Source organism: Gobius niger (genome assembly GCF_951799975.1).
Source record: "Gobius niger genome assembly, chromosome: 1".
NCBI lineage: Eukaryota > Metazoa > Chordata > Actinopteri > Gobiiformes > Gobiidae > Gobius > Gobius niger.
Window position 1 is genome coordinate 60,312,074 of NC_136852.1, and position 16,545 is coordinate 60,328,618.

The window sequence follows — 16,545 nt, forward strand, 5'->3', positions numbered from 1 at the left end:
ATAGGCCTTTATTTTACAAATGTCGTATGATAGGATACCATATGCCCACACACTTGGAGGTATATCTGGCCTATTTGTTTTATAGAAAACTTTTTTTCATCCAAAATGTGTTGTAAACCATACAGTTCAGTTCATCATCAAGGATAGATCATGAATTACGTGCCATGTCCTTTTTTAGTAGATTATGTAGCCTAAAACAAAACCCCACACACAACAAAAAACAAACAATTCACAGACATCTTAACATCTGTGACGTCCATCTCCTGCACTTCCCTCTCATCAGATTGAGAGTTTACTAGGATTTCAGTGTTTACCAATTATGGAGTGGTTCCGGCAGAGCACTGTGCGCACATCTTAAAAAAGACACGGTTGAAGCTACAACATGTATATAATCCTTTAACTCTAATCTATGAGTTTCAAACAGCTGTATTTGAATTGTATGCCTATGTAATCGGGCACCTCAGGTCAATTATCAACTGCAAATCAAAGAATATGAAGAATTATACATCACAAAATTGACATAATTATTCTACAATCAAACACATAGTCCATGTTTCAGCTCATTGTTGACTTAATGTCACATGTTTTTAAATTTGAGGCTAGGAAAACCCCTTGAGAACCATCTCCATGGCATGAACCGACTGGGATATGGGACTGTCCCGTTCCTGACTCTGGCTCCGCCCACTATGTATCATGTGCCCCCTCCCGGCTGATACCGTTTGCTGTCCTCCCTCTGAGCAGGGAACTCATAAAACCTTGGACAGAGAGCATCGCTGGCAAACCGAGTTACTGCGTCGGGACGTCGGTACAAGGTGAGAACTTTATGATTGTTAACATGATTTGTTGATGCATGTGGCCCACATCGTGCTGGAGGAGATTAACTTTCTGCTCGGCAACGGGTCACTTGTTGTCATCTTTTTTTCTTCTTTTTTTTTAATCGTATTGTGTGATTTAATTACACATGTAGATCACTGACCTACTGAGCTACACAAATGAATCTCATGAGACACCTGTGTACCCTATAGAGTAAAATATCCTGGCGCATTTATTTTAGACTATTTTTGTTTTTCCTGTTCTGCTCATTTTGATTTTGTCTTAGAAAGTAAATGACCTATTACAAAGCTATCAAGAACAACTAAATTGCTTTTTTTTTTTTTTTTTCATATACCATTATTGTTTTATCCAGTATTTACTCATGACAGGTTGTATAGTTGGATTTCTTCACTCATTATGTTTTATGTGATAAAAGCTCATCTGACTACTTTTCTACAGGTTGTAGTTTTCTCTTGTTGCATCTGATAAAACAATCTCAAGTCTTTTTTTTAGAGTTAGCCTGAGAGACCTGAGAGTCGTATCATAGTATCATCTCCCACTGTCCCATTATGATGCCCATTATGGTGTCTTCTTTCAGCTGTACTTGTGTAGTCCAGGAAAATGGGATGACTAAGCAGTACTCGCTATCTTTTTGCTGACCTCTGGGAACACTTGCTTTTCTCTCCAAGCTCTTTCATCTTATTAACCTGGGAGTAGTTCTGGGCAATATGACGATTAAAACTGAGTCGTGATCCCTGTGACGATCTGATCGTATTCAATAGTGTTTATGTTCAATGCAGCTCTATACTTAAATACAGCACCTGCTCCTGATGATCGGTCTCATCAACTCTGAGTGAGTGACGGGGGATTTAAACAATCACAGTAATACAATGGAAATTGTGATTTAGCCAAAGAAAGTCCTGATATATATTTTTTTACCATATCACACCCCTCTAGCTGTGAGGTATTCATTTGACCTGGCTTACGTGGCTTTGGATTCAAAGGGTTTTCTTAGCTTGTCAGCCAGGAATTTATAATAGTCGATAATAGGCTTACTGACATGTTGCCACAGTGGTTGTAACTTAGGTGTATGGCTGTGAGTAAGAAGGCGTAGGACTGGCAACATTTTAGTTTGTCCGTTTTGTAAAGAAATATGATATTCATTGCATTTCTGTGTAAGTGCAACTGCAGGTGCAATGATGATTCAAAGTAAATGTTAGTAAATCTTAGGTATTTCATCGACCCGTCCACTCTGTTGACAGCCCACACTTAGTGGTCCATATTATGGCAGTGGCAACAAGAAGAAGCTCCAAGTTCACAAACAGATGCAGGAATTTCAAAGGCATATTTGATTTAGAATTTTGGCCTTTTTACTGGAAAACAAGAATGTGTCACCACAGGCTTTACCACCTCACCATTACACATACCTGCTAATAGTCCATGAAACCCAAGTTGTGGTTAAGTCAACCAGCTGCCCATTGCTGTAAGTGCCTGACAGCACACAAAGTATGTTATAAATAACACGTGGTAGGAACTTTATGTTTTGTTTCTTCATACACATTAGTCATGAAAAATGTCTTTACTTGTAGTATTATTACAAATTTACATATGCATAGGTGTGCATTTTTATGTATTTTTTATTTAAGCAGAGCATGTTTTTAATATATTAATCAGGATTAAATTAACATTTGTGCTAACCTGCGGCAGAGAGAGAGAAACACAGTTATAGGTAGAGTCTGTTGTGTAGTTCCGTGTAGTTTTTCATATACATTGGGCGTCATATAAATGTGTAGATTGTGCAGTAGAATTGCAAAGTTATAAAAGAGCCCACAAAAGCAGGACCAGCACAAGCCCATTGCATTGTGGGATAGTCTAACTACTGGATTGTTGGCTTCTAAACAGGGCCCCTGCATGTCAGATACCACACATATTAAAGTGGGTGGGGAGCGCATGTGTTCATGTCTGATGTACATGTAGACCTGTGCATGTGCGTGTGTTGATATGTATCCATGTTTCCTGCATCAGTGTCAGACAGGAAACACATGCTAGAGCTGACAAAGAGGCCAGGCCTTCACAGCTGCACAAAGGGCACATAAGAGAAACAGCCTGTTGTTGTCAGGCTTCGAGGGGCCAGTCAGGGTTCGACACACAGAAAAGATGCTTTGATCACAACAAGGACACACTCATAAGGAATACGACCAGTTCACTGATGGTGAGTGTCTGTAGATCTTGAAGTCAAGACAGTCATTGTTCTCATGACCAAAATGAACAGTAACTCACTGTGCGCAGAAGGGCAGATTAGCGCCACGTTCCTAGGCATATTGTTGAGTATGCCTGTGTGTGTGGGTGCAAGCGCAGCTCTTTTCCTCTGTGATCTATATGAGAGAAAGCACAGCAGTGTTTTATTAGTTGTGTAGACCACAGGAGGTGAATCAGTGAGGAAGCAGCCAGCTGTGAGGGAGGCATATGAATAGGACAGAAGTGACAGAAATGGCCTATCTGATACATTGCTATATTTCAGGCACTGGCTTGATGTGTCTGAAGAAGTTCCTCACAGTTATTTAAAAATCAACTCTTTCCTCTTTTTTTTTGCCTCTTGCTTTCTTTTCCTCTTTCTCTTCCCAGTGTACTCATCCTCCCTCCTCAAACCAGCCCCTTATGACTCATGTTTACTCACACATGAGCAACAGGACTGGTCTTGATTTATATTCAAGCTCTATACATTAGGATTAGTCCTGTATAAATCTGCTCAAAAAGTTGACAATCTCCAAAGGAAGGATGTAAAATTTAAACACATGTATTCTTTACTAGAAGCCAAATACTTAATTTCCTACTTACACCCACCATTATCCCACCCATTTCCGCTCATTGCTTTTGCTTCCTCGATGAATACATGACAGAAACAAGTGGAGGGTTCCTCCAGGAAGGAAGCTGTACACAAAATATTTTATTACATTGTCAAAGAAAAAGTGTGTATAGTAGTTTAGAGTACTTTATTACGTCAGGATGAGGTCATGTTGGTCTACATGCCACTACAAACTTCATATAAAAATGTACAGCATTTTATTATATCCACAACTATTCTCTTAACGTTCATTAAAAGTACAAACTTGTTTGTGTGGTTTGCAGCTATTGAAAACATATTTTATTAACTATGAAGTCAGCTCTCGGTTTAATTCTGGCACTGTGTGCCCTCAACTACATCTCTACTGACAATGTAAGTACTGCAATATTTCAATTGTCTAAAGATTGTCTAAAACAAACAAAACTTTAAACTTGACTCTCTTTTTGTGCAGGTGAAACTCTTACGTTCAAAACGTGGAACTCGTTTTAGAGGTGAGCCAGAGCGGCAGCCACCTAGACGGACGCTTTTCATTATTCATGTTCAGAAGTCTTCATCTTCCTTTGACACAACCCGTGAGCCCCACACATTTGTCTTTAGCTCCATCACTCTCTTCCCTCCTGTTTAGTCCTGTGTGTTTCATCCCATCTGTGTAAAACTGCATGAGTTGATTACTGCATGTACATGTCACTAAACTTGTATATTGTTAGATATTGTTCGTCTGCTCACTGTGTGTATGTATTTGTGTCTTCAAGTCCAGTGTGTGGATAGTGAGACTTCAGCAGTGCGTAGATTTGGTGATACGTGGCTCCGGTGGAAGGGACAGCGTGTGGAGTATTGTCGTTGTTCAATGAGAGGACGAGAGCTTTGTCATGTTGTACCCGTCATCAGTGAGTCTGACACAATCCTACTGTATGCTCTTTGGCTGCAACATAGTCTTCATCCAGGCATCTGCTTGAGCTAAAGCTTTTGTTTGCTTGTCCTCTCTGACCTTCTGAGTCTTTTTATGAAATATACTTAAACTTACCTTCACAACCTCATTTGATTATTTTCTGTTGGCCAGCCTGACTTGTATGTGCAGATCTCTGTTATTCCAGTGCATCCAGCTGAACAGCTGTGGGGTTTCTGTGTTTTTAAGTGTGTGTATTTTAGTCTGGGATTGTTTGAAATTCTTCTGCCAGACCAGCCCTTGTACGCATTTTCACCCCCATTGACGAATTTTGTGAGACAGGATTGCTCCTCCCTCAGACAAATTACAACCACATTTGACCAACAGTTTCAACTGTGGACTGTGTTATTCTTAATGTTAGCCATTTTCCACTTGAGAAATCAAGTGGAAAATTAACATCTCTATAATATCAGCTGAAAAACATCATGTGATATGATATGAATTATATGTTTCAGATTATACTTCACTTTCCTCTTATGGATGCATTGTGGTTTTCTGCAATCTGTGACACATTGACCTACATTTTTTGTTTCCAAAAGATCTTAGTCATGAGATGCTTTCCAGTTGTTTATGGTCCATGACTGCAGTTAAAATGTCTAACTACTCATTGTTCCTCTGCAGACTGCTACGTGTCTCACTGCTACAATGGCGGGACTTGCAAAGAGGCAGTGTATACCTCAGACTATATCTGCCAGTGTCCCCGAGGCTTCAGTGGTTCCCAGTGTGAGATCAGTAAGTTTCTATCGTAACGGACAAGAGCAGAGTTACAAAGTGCAATATATACAGTGAATATAATCATACAGTCAAAGCTCATTCCTTCGGCACCATCACATCCATAACACGACAGAGGCTAAAACACATCCTTCCTCAGCCTCTTCATGCTCATAAAATAGACTAGAATTATCCCACACAATCATCACATGTACAGACACACTACAAGGCAAGACTCTCAATCCTTACATGGTAACTACATTTACATCATGTCCCGGTCGTAAAAGAACTGGTTCACATTTGGTAAATTAAGACTAGCAACTGTATTAAGTTAATGCTCGTATCTCTGCTGGTCCATAAACCTTTAACTTCTTTAGTGAAAGCACTGAAATCATTTAAGATCAATATTTCAGAAGGAACCTCACTCCATTTCTGTAATAATTTAATAATTGACTTATCAGGCAGAACAAATGTACATATTAGTAGTGAAAGCATTCTTACGTTGCACTGCGGAGTGAGACAGTGTTTTCGTAAAGTGCTCTCAAATAAACTATCCTGTCAGCATGTTTTGCCTTTCTCTTTGTGACGTTAGTCTGAGGCTTGAACTGAGGTAAAGAAACTCACAAACTATGGGGAATGTGAGTGTTTTCTGTGGTCTTTGGGATACCCCACCCACCAAAGTGGATAAAGCCATCTAGTCACAACCAAGTGGTTTCATTGAGTAATTAGTCTACTCCAACGCCTAGACTCAATAAATCTTATTGCAGGATATATTATAAATTCTACTTAGGAAGTTTAACCTTTTCAATACTTTTTTTCCTGCCATAACATTATTTATGCAAATAAAATGATCATTAGTGACAGTTACAATTCAAGATAAAAAGTGCATGTTTTGTTTCTTTGTATAGATTCCAATGAGCGGTGTGTTACTGGACAAGGGGAGGGTTATCGTGGCACATGGAGCATCAGTCACTCAGGGGCTGAGTGCGTAAACTGGAACTCCACTTCACTGAGGGGGAGGCGCTACACGGCCAGGAAGAATGACGCCAGCAGCCTGGGACTGGGCAACCACAATTACTGCAGGTATGTAGCTGCAGTGCTTACTCACACAGAGGTCTATTGTTTAAATCACTTGTGCACCTTTTGGGAGTAACATGCCTTTCATCCCATAGGAATCCTGACGGTGATAGCACTCCCTGGTGTTATGTGTATAGAGGCTCGCAGGTTGTCTGGGAGTTTTGTTCATTACCCAAGTGTCCCGAAGGTATATCAAATAACATAAATACATTGTGATACAGACCTGATACAAATACCACAGCTAGTATAATACATCTTATTTGTGCAGATAAAGGGTGCATGCTGGGCTCAGGACAGTCTTACAGAGGCACCGTGGCAGTGACAAAAAGTGGCTCCCGTTGCCTCCCATGGGACTACAGTGTTGTCAGGCGAAAGTTGTACAATGCATGGAGGTCCGATGCTCTTGAGCTGGGACTGTCCGGCCACAACTTCTGCAGGTGAGCAGAGCACTCAGGATAACCACAAGCAGATTGATACAGATTTCCCCTTGGGCTTAGATATTATCTTGGGTGTTTGTGGCCAACAGGAATCCGGACGGTGATGTGGGCCCGTGGTGTCACACATACAAGAACATGCAGCTGACCTGGGAGCTCTGTGATATTCCTAAATGTGGTAAGTTTCTTTAGTGCATAAACACTTCCAGACAAATGCGTTCTTACACTGACCTTTTGCGACTGTGTTGTTCATACTGTCTCTAGGATAAAACACTTACTTTGCATTAAAATGTAGTTCTATTTTCTTTATAGCAAAACGTCCACCTATTATTACCACTCTTGGCCCTCGAGCACCCACTTCCAACAACAATAACAGAGGTACCATTATAACATTTTAAATCACCATAAATGTAACATAGAAGTTAAACAGTCTTTTTTTCCCCTCTCTGCAGCGACGTGTGGGGAGCGCTTGGACAACACCCTGAACCGACCGAGTTTCAGGATGTTTGGAGGCAGAGAAAGTGACATCACAGAGCAGCCGTGGCAAGCAGTGATTAATGTTTATCAAGCTCGCCTCAAGACACACTTCCATCGGTGCGGAGGGGTCCTTATTGACTCCTGCTGGGTCCTCTCTGCTGCTCACTGCTTTGAAGACAAGTAGGTCAAGACTCATTTACTATATCATCTGTTTCAGTCAAGGATGTCTAACGTATGTGTCATGTTTTAGTGCCAAAGCTGAAAAACTGGAGGTGATTTTGGGGAGAACATTTCGCAAAAAGAACTCCACCAGTGAGCAGATATTCAAAGTTGAAAAGTACTGGATACACGAGAAGTTTGACAATGACACGTTTGATAATGACATTGGTAAGTAGTTATGCAAGTTAACAAAAATAGTGTTAAGTTTAGTGAATGTTACTGAAAACAAGATAAGAAATTAAGAGAGTACCTCATGAACAAGACTCTCCTATTATGATGCTTTTAACAAACTGTGTTCATATGGAACCTTTTGTGGGAGGCTTGGTCTATAAAAACCTTTCATCGTACCACTTTATCCACGCACATTGCCTTGACTTTCCTATGGTCACTTTCCACTTGCAGCTCTCCTGAAGCTAAATACAGACATTGGCATGTGTGCTGTAAACGCTCCCGAGGTCTTCCCCGCGTGTCTGCCTGAGCGGGAGCTGGACCTGCCGGACTGGACAGAGTGTGAGATCTCCGGCTACGGCAAAGAGTCAGAATGTGAGTTGTGACTGAAAACAATGATCTACAAAAGACCGGATAAAGCTATATCCACAAGAGGGCAGTATTTTATTGTTTAATTGTCTGTTTAAATGCTTTCTCTTCCAGTCTCTGCAGAGTACTCTGAGCGTGTGAAGAGAGGTTATGTGCGGCTGTGGCCGAAGGAGCGCTGTGTCCCAGCTGTGCTGTCGGGGAGAACTGTAACCGCCAACATGCTGTGTGCGGGTGACACGAGAGGCCTGGACGATGCCTGCAAGGTAAAAATCGTAACTATTGGAATGAACTGAACTGCACTTTTAACACATAAAGATCTCAGGTAGTCATTATATCAGATCATAGATTTTTATTGAACTAAACAAAAATATGAGATGATGTTTTAGCCAAGCCAACATTATTTACATACCACATTTAACAGCAATCATTGGGCCTAAGTGCATCACAGTGATAAGATATGAGATATGGAAATCGACCATATCGCATATATCGATATCGTTAAAATTTGCGTTGTAACACTTATTTTATAGGCTATTTTTATTTAAGATGTTTTGTTTTTTTTTAAACGTGCACCTTGCGGATCTTTGTTATACAGTGTTTATGTTTACATTTTATAGTGAGTTTTCAATAAAACTTTGACTAAACATTTCGTTTCACAGCTCTCACTTTGCGGAAAAAATATCAGGATATATATTGTATATCGATATTCGACCTAAATATTTTGGGATATGACTTTTGGTCCATATCGCCCAGCCCTAATCCAGATAATACCCTACAAACATGTTTCCCATGATTATCAAACAATATGTCACTAAAAGAGCAATATTTGAGTAAATATGAATTTAAAATATCAATGTGAGTTTAAAAACTGCAGAAATTAAATAGAAATAAAATAATAAATAATGTTTGCAACTATTTTACAGTTAATTGTCCGGTTAGACATTCAATATTTTCATTCTTCTGGTGGTACTATTATTTTTTGAGGCAGTACTGAGTGTGACCAGTTTCCAGAGTTTTTATGACCTGATAAAAAATTTATGAGGTGTTGCTATAAGGCTTGTTTGTTCCTCTCAGGGTGACTCGGGGGGCCCACTGGTTTGTCGGAACAGGGACCGGATGACTCTGATGGGTGTGATCAGCTGGGGGGACGGCTGCGGACAGAGAGATAAGCCCGGAGTTTATACCCGTGTCACCCATTACATCGACTGGATAAATGCCAAGATAAAGGCCAACCCTGTATGATTTTTGAGCGGCAGCACAATCATGTTGTTATGTAAACTTTGCCCACACGGGATAATGCTGTGAACACAGAGAAGGGATCATAAGGATTCTTTCTGTTGCAGTTTCCTGTTGGTTTGAATACAGTCAGAGAGTGTTTGAAACTAAAAAAGGTGCATAAAAAGAACTGATGTGGCCAACTTTTATGGAGCACTGTGGGACAGTGTAGTACAGTGTGTACGAGGAACAATGCCAACCTTTTCTTTTTCTTTTCTTTTTTTACCACTTGCAATTCAACTTAACATCCATTGAATTTAGTATTAGGCAATATAAGGGTTGTGTTATATATTGGTTAATTAAATGTAAGTAACCAGTAAGTGGTGCAAACCTCACTGTGCCAGATTTGTAATGAATCAGGATTCAGCCCAGTGTATTAGGTCAAGTTTTTACCTGTTAACTGCCACCTTAGGGTTAGGGTTAGGGTTAACCACTATGTATATCCCAATCTCAAAGTGTATTGCCTGGAGAGCTTACAGCCTATATGCCAGTTTAATACCTCATTTGAAAGCCAAGACCTTCTAGTTTCTGAAAATATGTGTGAGATCTGTGTGAGTGAAACACAACTTACATTATATTTGCCATTCATAACCCTAATCATATCCTTATTAGGGTTAACTAACCCTAACCCCTTGATCGGGGCGGCGGCACGTAACTGGTTAAAAGGTGGGATTTGTTGTAGGCTTTCTGTGTATCTGCTGGCTCAGATTTGGGGCCTGTTTTTTATGTCAATTTTGGTGCCTGCCTCTTTTTTTTTTTCTTTACAGTTTTTGTCTTTGACGTGACAAGTATTGAAATCCTCAACCTGTGTTGTTCCTTGCTGACTTTAGCACTTGATTGGTAGATGGCAGGGTTGAGCCCGGCGTCAGCTTCATATGTACAGTGTTTAATAAGTTGTACATGACTTTTATACAACATTTTTATCAACTTGGGGCTTTCTCTGCTCCTCTTTGTTTTACAGTATGTCACTAACAGTGTCTTGTCAGATAATGATAATGTTTCTTATTTAAAGTGTATTATTTATGTGACTTTTGTATTGTTTTAGTAGACTACATGCAATGTCTGTGTACTGCATAATTTATTATGGTAGATTAATTGTATACTTTTGCAAATAAAGTCATATTGTCTATTAAAATATGTTGTTTTATTTATTTCCCAATACATTTTCCCATGACATGAAATGAAAAAAAAACATGAATTATGGACAATAATTCTAGTTTGTAATTAAATTTACTGCATTTTACATTTGTATACAGTACAACATACTTGTATTTTTATGTAAATGGGTGAAAACATTACATTCAACGTCTTTCATTGTGCAAATTGTCTCTAAAAGTAGTCCACATCCTGTAAAAGTATCACATTTCTTTCAGGCGTCAGCTCATAACAGAGGAAGTTCACTTTTGTAAAACTAATGGTTTTGGGTTATTTCTTCTAAGCATGAAGTTTAAGTGGTGATGAGAGTGAGATAAGTCAATAATTTGCCGATTGTTTGCAGCGGCCTGGAGCCTCTGTGGTGGATGTGAACAGGGATGGTGGCAGAGGTTGATGTGACCAGCAGGTGTGGCTTTTCGCTCAGGTAGGAAATGCAAAGTAGATCAGTTAGAACTGTGCCCCTTTCTGTCTCACAGAATCGCTCCTGTTCACTTGCCTGATCTATTTGCATCTAAAGATACACAAAGACATTTCCTCCTGAGAAAAGCAGCGGGAGTGGAGCAAAAATGGTAATGTAACTCTTTATTTAACATTTTTCTGTTTACAATGTGGTTTACACAGAGCAGTGAGAAGGAAGTTACAAAGTTTTTCACCCTGGTCTATGTTTGCCAAAGCTTACTGAACAAATAGGACAACAATGGTGTACAATGACTCTTTTATGCTGCCTTTTTAATCTTTGTTTAGTGTGTTTAGCTAGTTTACTTTTTAACAGAGTCTTGGTCCACATTTGTTTCATTGTAATCATCACTCTTTTAACAAAGAAATTGACATTCATAATGAAAAAATATGGAACAATGATGGAAAGGTTTGTTGTCTCCATGGTCAATATTAAACCTAGCATATACTTCCATCCTGGTGGCTCCTACGATGCTTCAGGATCATTTTTTATTTCCGTTTTTTGGAATGAAATTACTATGTAATGTAACCATGGATACGGTTCAATCAGCAGTGAAAACCCAAAAAACAATTGATCCTGAAGTGTCCCACAGGCCATCAGGATGGTAAGTAAAGATGCTATGCTAACCACCCATACAGCCCATGCACCAATATAAATGTTCTTCTTTTACATAAAAAGTTGCATAGTGCACCTTTAATCAATGATAGCTGAAATAGAGAAAACAAAAGGCAAGACAATTTTCAGAGCCTAATTTGTACACAAAGTTATTTTTATTATACAGGAATGCATAAAAAAGTAGGTTACATAAAATAATAATTTAAAAAAAGGCAACCAGAATAGAATAGAATAGAATAGAATAGAATAAAATGTTTTCAATGTCCCACTTTAGACTCTTTTAATGCACTGCACAAGATAGAATGAAGCTTAAACCACTTTGTTTGCCAGTGCTGCTAGTTGTAAAGCTAATTTTGCTGATTGTATGTGTATATTTGTATACATTAGGATAAATGTTAACTCACAAACAGGTACAGGGATATCCTTGTTTTGAAACTGATACAGAATTATTTACATCTGATGTAAATGTAATGTCCAACTGTAAGATCATGAAATGCAAATGTAATTTACATGAACAGAAGCACCTATAAGTTTCTTGCTTTGGATTCCCCTTGAGCCTCCATAACTGTACAATTGTGAAAATATGAGAAAAAAATAATATAAATGTTAACTTCTCAAATAAACTACTATATGCACAGCTAAATAAAACCGTTGGCAGACTGGATTTTAACATTGTCAGGGTAGAGTATAGTATATAGGCATTTATTAAGTCATACATCAGGGTTCTCCAACCAGTAGCTCGGGAGCTACCGGCAGCTCTCCAGGCCTTCTACATCTCTACACGCACTAGATAAGTCACATTTTTAAATGTATCTTCTTTTTGTTCTGAACATTTAGAGCAGAATCTGCACCAATTTGGCAAATAAAGTAACACATAGGAACATGATTTCTACTTGATTGCACATTTCCTGTATATTTTGCACCCCAAGTGTTTCTTGAGAGCAGATGGAACAAGTGAATTTCTCCAATGTGAGATCAACAAAGTCTTATCTTAAAATTCAAGTCATTTTCTCTAATCCTATTGAAATATCTTGGCTACAAACTCTCCAGGATGTACGCCTCCCAAGTCTCATGACCAAATTCACATATGTGCCCCCAGCAGGCCCAAGTCCTGCTAAAGTCAGGATTTTTGGAAGAAAATCCTACTGGAGGCGCATGTGAATTTGGTTATTGTTACAAGTGTCTTCAAGCATGAGTAGCTCTCTGATGGTTTTGGTATGTAAAAGTAGCTCAACATATAACAAAGGTTGGAGACCACCCCTGTCATACATGTAGCGCAGGACCTCAGAGATGGGGCTCACAATTTTAAGCTACACACATATCAACCATCACAAGGGGTTTGAAATCATGGGATCAAAAGGAAATCATTATTCTTGACATAAACACATCAAACAAGCTCACTCTAAATGGGGGACATACTACATTTTCTTGATTGAAGTCTAACTCTAAGTAACATTAAATAGTTTGCAGCCTGTGTCTAATCTATAATGTTTATTTTAAAGAGCCATTTCGGAAAAGGCAAGAATTGGTAAGTAAGCCACCTACACCTACTTTTGCATTTGAAGAACACAGCTGTTGTTTTCCTCTCAACATATTTCCAATCCCAGTGGGCCTCCAACTCTACCAAGGAGAGGTATTTCTGGCTACAATTTCTAAATTCAACATTTCAATATGATATTTTCAATTTTGGATAAAATGATTTTTTCCCCCTTTTGTTTTGTTGCAGATGACAATGCTCAGTCTAGCTGGCAGCAAGAAGAATTGGTAAGCTGTTCTTAAGAGCCTAAAGCCGATGTTGTGATCACGTCGAGGTTCATGTCTATGTTTGCAGGAGGCTGATGATGACGACGACGACATGTATGAAGTCCCTCCGTGTGAACGTCCAATGAATGTCCCACAGAGGCCACAGGAGGAAAATGTTTATCTGGGTAATTTTCTAACCGCTGCTCATGGCCAACTTAAGTGTCTCCTTCATCATCTTATCTTTTGTCACAGAGAGGACGTCCAAACCCACTGTTCCTCGGAGACAGGCTCCTCTACCCCAGCCAGACTTTACAGTATTTAATTACCTATTACCATTTAACTTTAAAGTGATATTCTGTAATATTGCAGTGAGGAGAAAATTAGAGTGAAATGTAAAAAAAAAAAACAATCAAGTACCTCCTCCTGCGCCTGATTGGACCGGTTCACAAGAACACTCGTCTCATTGGTCAAAGTGACAGTCCGGGGATTCTGATTAGTTGCTGAACAAGGGGAGGGACTTTAGAAACAGTATTATTATTCAGTATTACTTACGTCAAATTACAGGCCCTTTTTTTTATTTTACAAACTTTCACCTGGGAATTTATTGGAGACTCAAAATATGAAACGTAAGTCACAATGTCACAACAACCACATTTCCTATTATTGATTCACGAGCGGTATTGATATTGATGCTTCATGCAAGGAAACTTTTGCAGCACCTGCAGTGGACAGGTCCGACAAACCCGGGACAAAAAAGAAGCCAGCGTGTATTGCACCATCGCCTGAATCAGATGAGGGTATGTTAAGATCCATGCGCATCTTAGTTCTATTATTCTTAAACAACACTGCCCTCTTGTGTTCATGTGATTCCCCAACATTTTCACTGCATAGTGCATGATATCCGCTGACACATTACAAATAACAGCCGATGTATTTCATGGTTGTTTATTAATGCTGTAGTCCAGGGGCGCAGATAGGTTTTTGAAACTGGGGGGGACAAAGCTGCTCAGGCATGACAACCTATCAAACTTAATTGCCCATCATTGCAAGACAATAATGCGTATTGGTACGGTTTCTAATCACTCACCAAGCATGCCACATGACGTATGAAAAAGCAGTCCTGACGTAGGCTACACTGTCTGATAACCAAGTAAACCAACAGCTCGCGTTTCGCATTTTGACACACGCACAGCCCAGTCAACACAAACACATGAGCGCAATACCGTTTCTCGCCGCATATCAAAGTGAATGGTCAAGGGAGGCGCTGTTTCGCACATTGCAAAATGCTTGCAAGATATTTTTCTTCATAAAAGTGAGGGGGACGGATCCAGGTGAATGAAAATCTGGGTACGTCATGTCCCCCCCGTCCCCCCCGCTATCTGCGCCCATGCTGTAGTCGAGGCTATTGGTCGTTCATGGTCAAGTGTAGTCTTTCTCAAAGCGGCAATTTTTATTTTTTTTGGCTTCAATAGAATTACACTTTAAATAGGCTAGCTTTCTGTTTGCCTTCAACTAAAGCCATTCAGCTCTACATTTTTTCGAGTGTATATCTTCTTGTGTGTTTTAGATGTGTATCTGGATCCATGTGAAGAACTGGTGAATGATGCTCATTAACATAATAATTTCACTATATGAATGTTTCATCATCATTATTGTCATTTTAGGACAATTCTGAGGATCTATATTTAGAACCAGCAGAGGGTAAGATATAAACAAAACAAAAAACTTTTTATTGTATTATATTATTGATACTACTACTAATATGTTTATATTAATTATTCATAATGGTTTATAATATTTCCTTGTATGTAAGCCTGTTCTCCGTCTCCCTGTGGGCCGTTACCTCCTTTCTTCAAGCCGGCACTTCCATTGCCTGAACCATTGTAAGTTTAAACATTTTAATCTTTTTATTCAAGTCAGAGCAATTTGTGATACATTATAATTCATATTCTGTGCAGGCTGAAGCCACGACCAGACAGATCGGTAAAGATGTTTTTATGAACCTCAGTAATAAATTGCAACAGGCTCATTGCATGTATTCACTATGCCATATATTTACTGTATGCAGAGCTCAGTCCCTGGGCCTGCGTTCAAAGCAGGTCAGACCAACACTCACTGGCAATTCTTTAAACTCTTTAAATCTCTGCCAATCCCTGTAAAAGATCAACACTTTATGCTTCAATAGATGCCGAAGTTGCACCAAGACGGGTCAGTTTACCAAGGTCGCCTCCTGCTGCTAAGCCCGTGCTGCCAGTAAACCTTAAGGAAAGGTTAGGGTGCACACTGAAATAATGAGGAAGGACTTAGAACATTTGTGAAATATGTCACTTTGTCTCTATTTCAGCACTCAGGACCCTCCTATGCTGAAGAGTAAACCAATAGGTAAGATGTGTTTTACTTAGCCAAAAACATGGTATATATTCCTCAAATTAAAAATGTTTATTTGAAACTTCATCTGGAGGTGGAAACGTAAAAACATCACCAACTGAGGTAAGTTTTGAGTTGTAAGCTACATATTACACCACATAAAATCAGCCCATAGAGAATAATGAATCCTATTTTTCAGAATAGAGAATGGTTTGCTGGGAACTGTAGCAGGAGAATGGCAGAGGATCTTTTACAGGGTGTTAAAAGGGTATGTCAAATTTACAAATGTATTTTTCACAAATCTAATTTAAATGCATATTTTGGGACAATGCTGTCGCTCACTGTCCTCTGAAGGATGGAGCCTTCCTGATCAGAAACAGCTCGACACAGAACTCCCGTCAGCCTTACACTCTCGCTGTCCTATACCAGCACAAAGTCTACAACATTCCTGTTCGCTTCTTGGAGGATGCACAGGGCTATGCTTTAGGCAAAGAGGGCAAGAGTAAAGAAGAGGTCAAGCTTTTGGTGGTATATTATAGTGTATAATAACTAGTGTATAATAATCATTCTCTTTGTTTTACCAGGTTTTTAGCACCCTTGATGACATGGTTTCTCATCACAGAAACAACAAGCTTCTTCTGGTTGACAGTACGAGCCAGGCCAAGCACACAACATACCTGACAACTGCTGCTCATCCATAGCACAGTGCCACACTAACCGATTTCTTGTTTTATTGTCTGATTTCACACTATTCTTGTATTTCACCTTTTAAGATAAGTGCACCATTATGTGGGAATTGGGTGACTTTGCATCACACAGTTTGCCATAGTTTACAGTTCATCCTCAAAAGCATAAGTTCTTTCTTATTATGTGT

General features: G+C 39.3%; 2 protein-coding genes across 6 annotated transcripts; both read left to right on the forward strand.

The window, feature by feature from the left end:
• Positions 1-735: 735 nt before the first annotated feature.
• Positions 736-9,705, forward strand: plat (plasminogen activator, tissue). 5 transcript variants are annotated; one of them, XM_079580983.1, is made up of 15 exons: positions 736-812; positions 3,943-4,030; positions 4,110-4,230; positions 4,411-4,545; positions 5,226-5,336; positions 6,224-6,398; positions 6,488-6,579; positions 6,661-6,829; positions 6,919-7,004; positions 7,139-7,204; positions 7,279-7,483; positions 7,554-7,690; positions 7,925-8,065; positions 8,174-8,322; positions 9,134-9,705. In XM_079580983.1, the coding sequence occupies exons 2-15, from the start codon at positions 3,968-3,970 to the stop codon at positions 9,299-9,301; spliced, it is 1,818 nt and encodes a 605-aa protein (XP_079437109.1). In that variant the 5' UTR covers positions 736-812; positions 3,943-3,967; the 3' UTR covers positions 9,302-9,705. The 5 variants fall into 5 exon arrangements, with proteins under 5 accessions (XP_079437109.1, XP_079437111.1, XP_079437112.1 ...); XM_079580985.1 differs by having other exon boundaries at positions 4,110-4,149; XM_079580984.1 differs by lacking the exon at positions 736-812 and adding an exon at positions 3,007-3,025.
• Positions 9,706-12,752: 3,047 nt separating this feature from the next.
• Positions 12,753-16,421, forward strand: LOC306975239 (B-cell linker protein; the record flags this gene model as incomplete). The annotated part of the gene is made up of 9 exons (XM_079572725.1): positions 12,753-12,776; positions 13,064-13,089; positions 13,169-13,194; positions 13,288-13,325; positions 13,393-13,489; positions 13,557-13,618; positions 15,871-15,939; positions 16,026-16,184; positions 16,256-16,421. 9 exons carry the CDS (start codon positions 12,753-12,755, stop codon positions 16,370-16,372), a joined length of 618 nt encoding a protein of 205 aa, XP_079428851.1. The 3' UTR covers positions 16,373-16,421.
• Positions 16,422-16,545: the final 124 nt, after the last annotated feature.

What these genes read in the sequence shown, in the direction of transcription:
- plat (XM_079580983.1), top strand. Translation starts at nt 3,968, where the DNA reads ATGAAGTCAGCTCTCGGTTTAATTCTGGCACTGTGTGCCCTCAACTAC. An exon ending in ATTACCCAAGTGTCCCGAAG is followed by an intron (nt 6,580 to 6,660) that starts GTATATCAAATA and finishes TTATTTGTGCAG; the next exon opens with ATAAAGGGTGCATGCTGGGC. An exon ending in GCTCACTGCTTTGAAGACAA is followed by an intron (nt 7,484 to 7,553) that starts GTAGGTCAAGAC and finishes GTCATGTTTTAG; the next exon opens with TGCCAAAGCTGAAAAACTGG.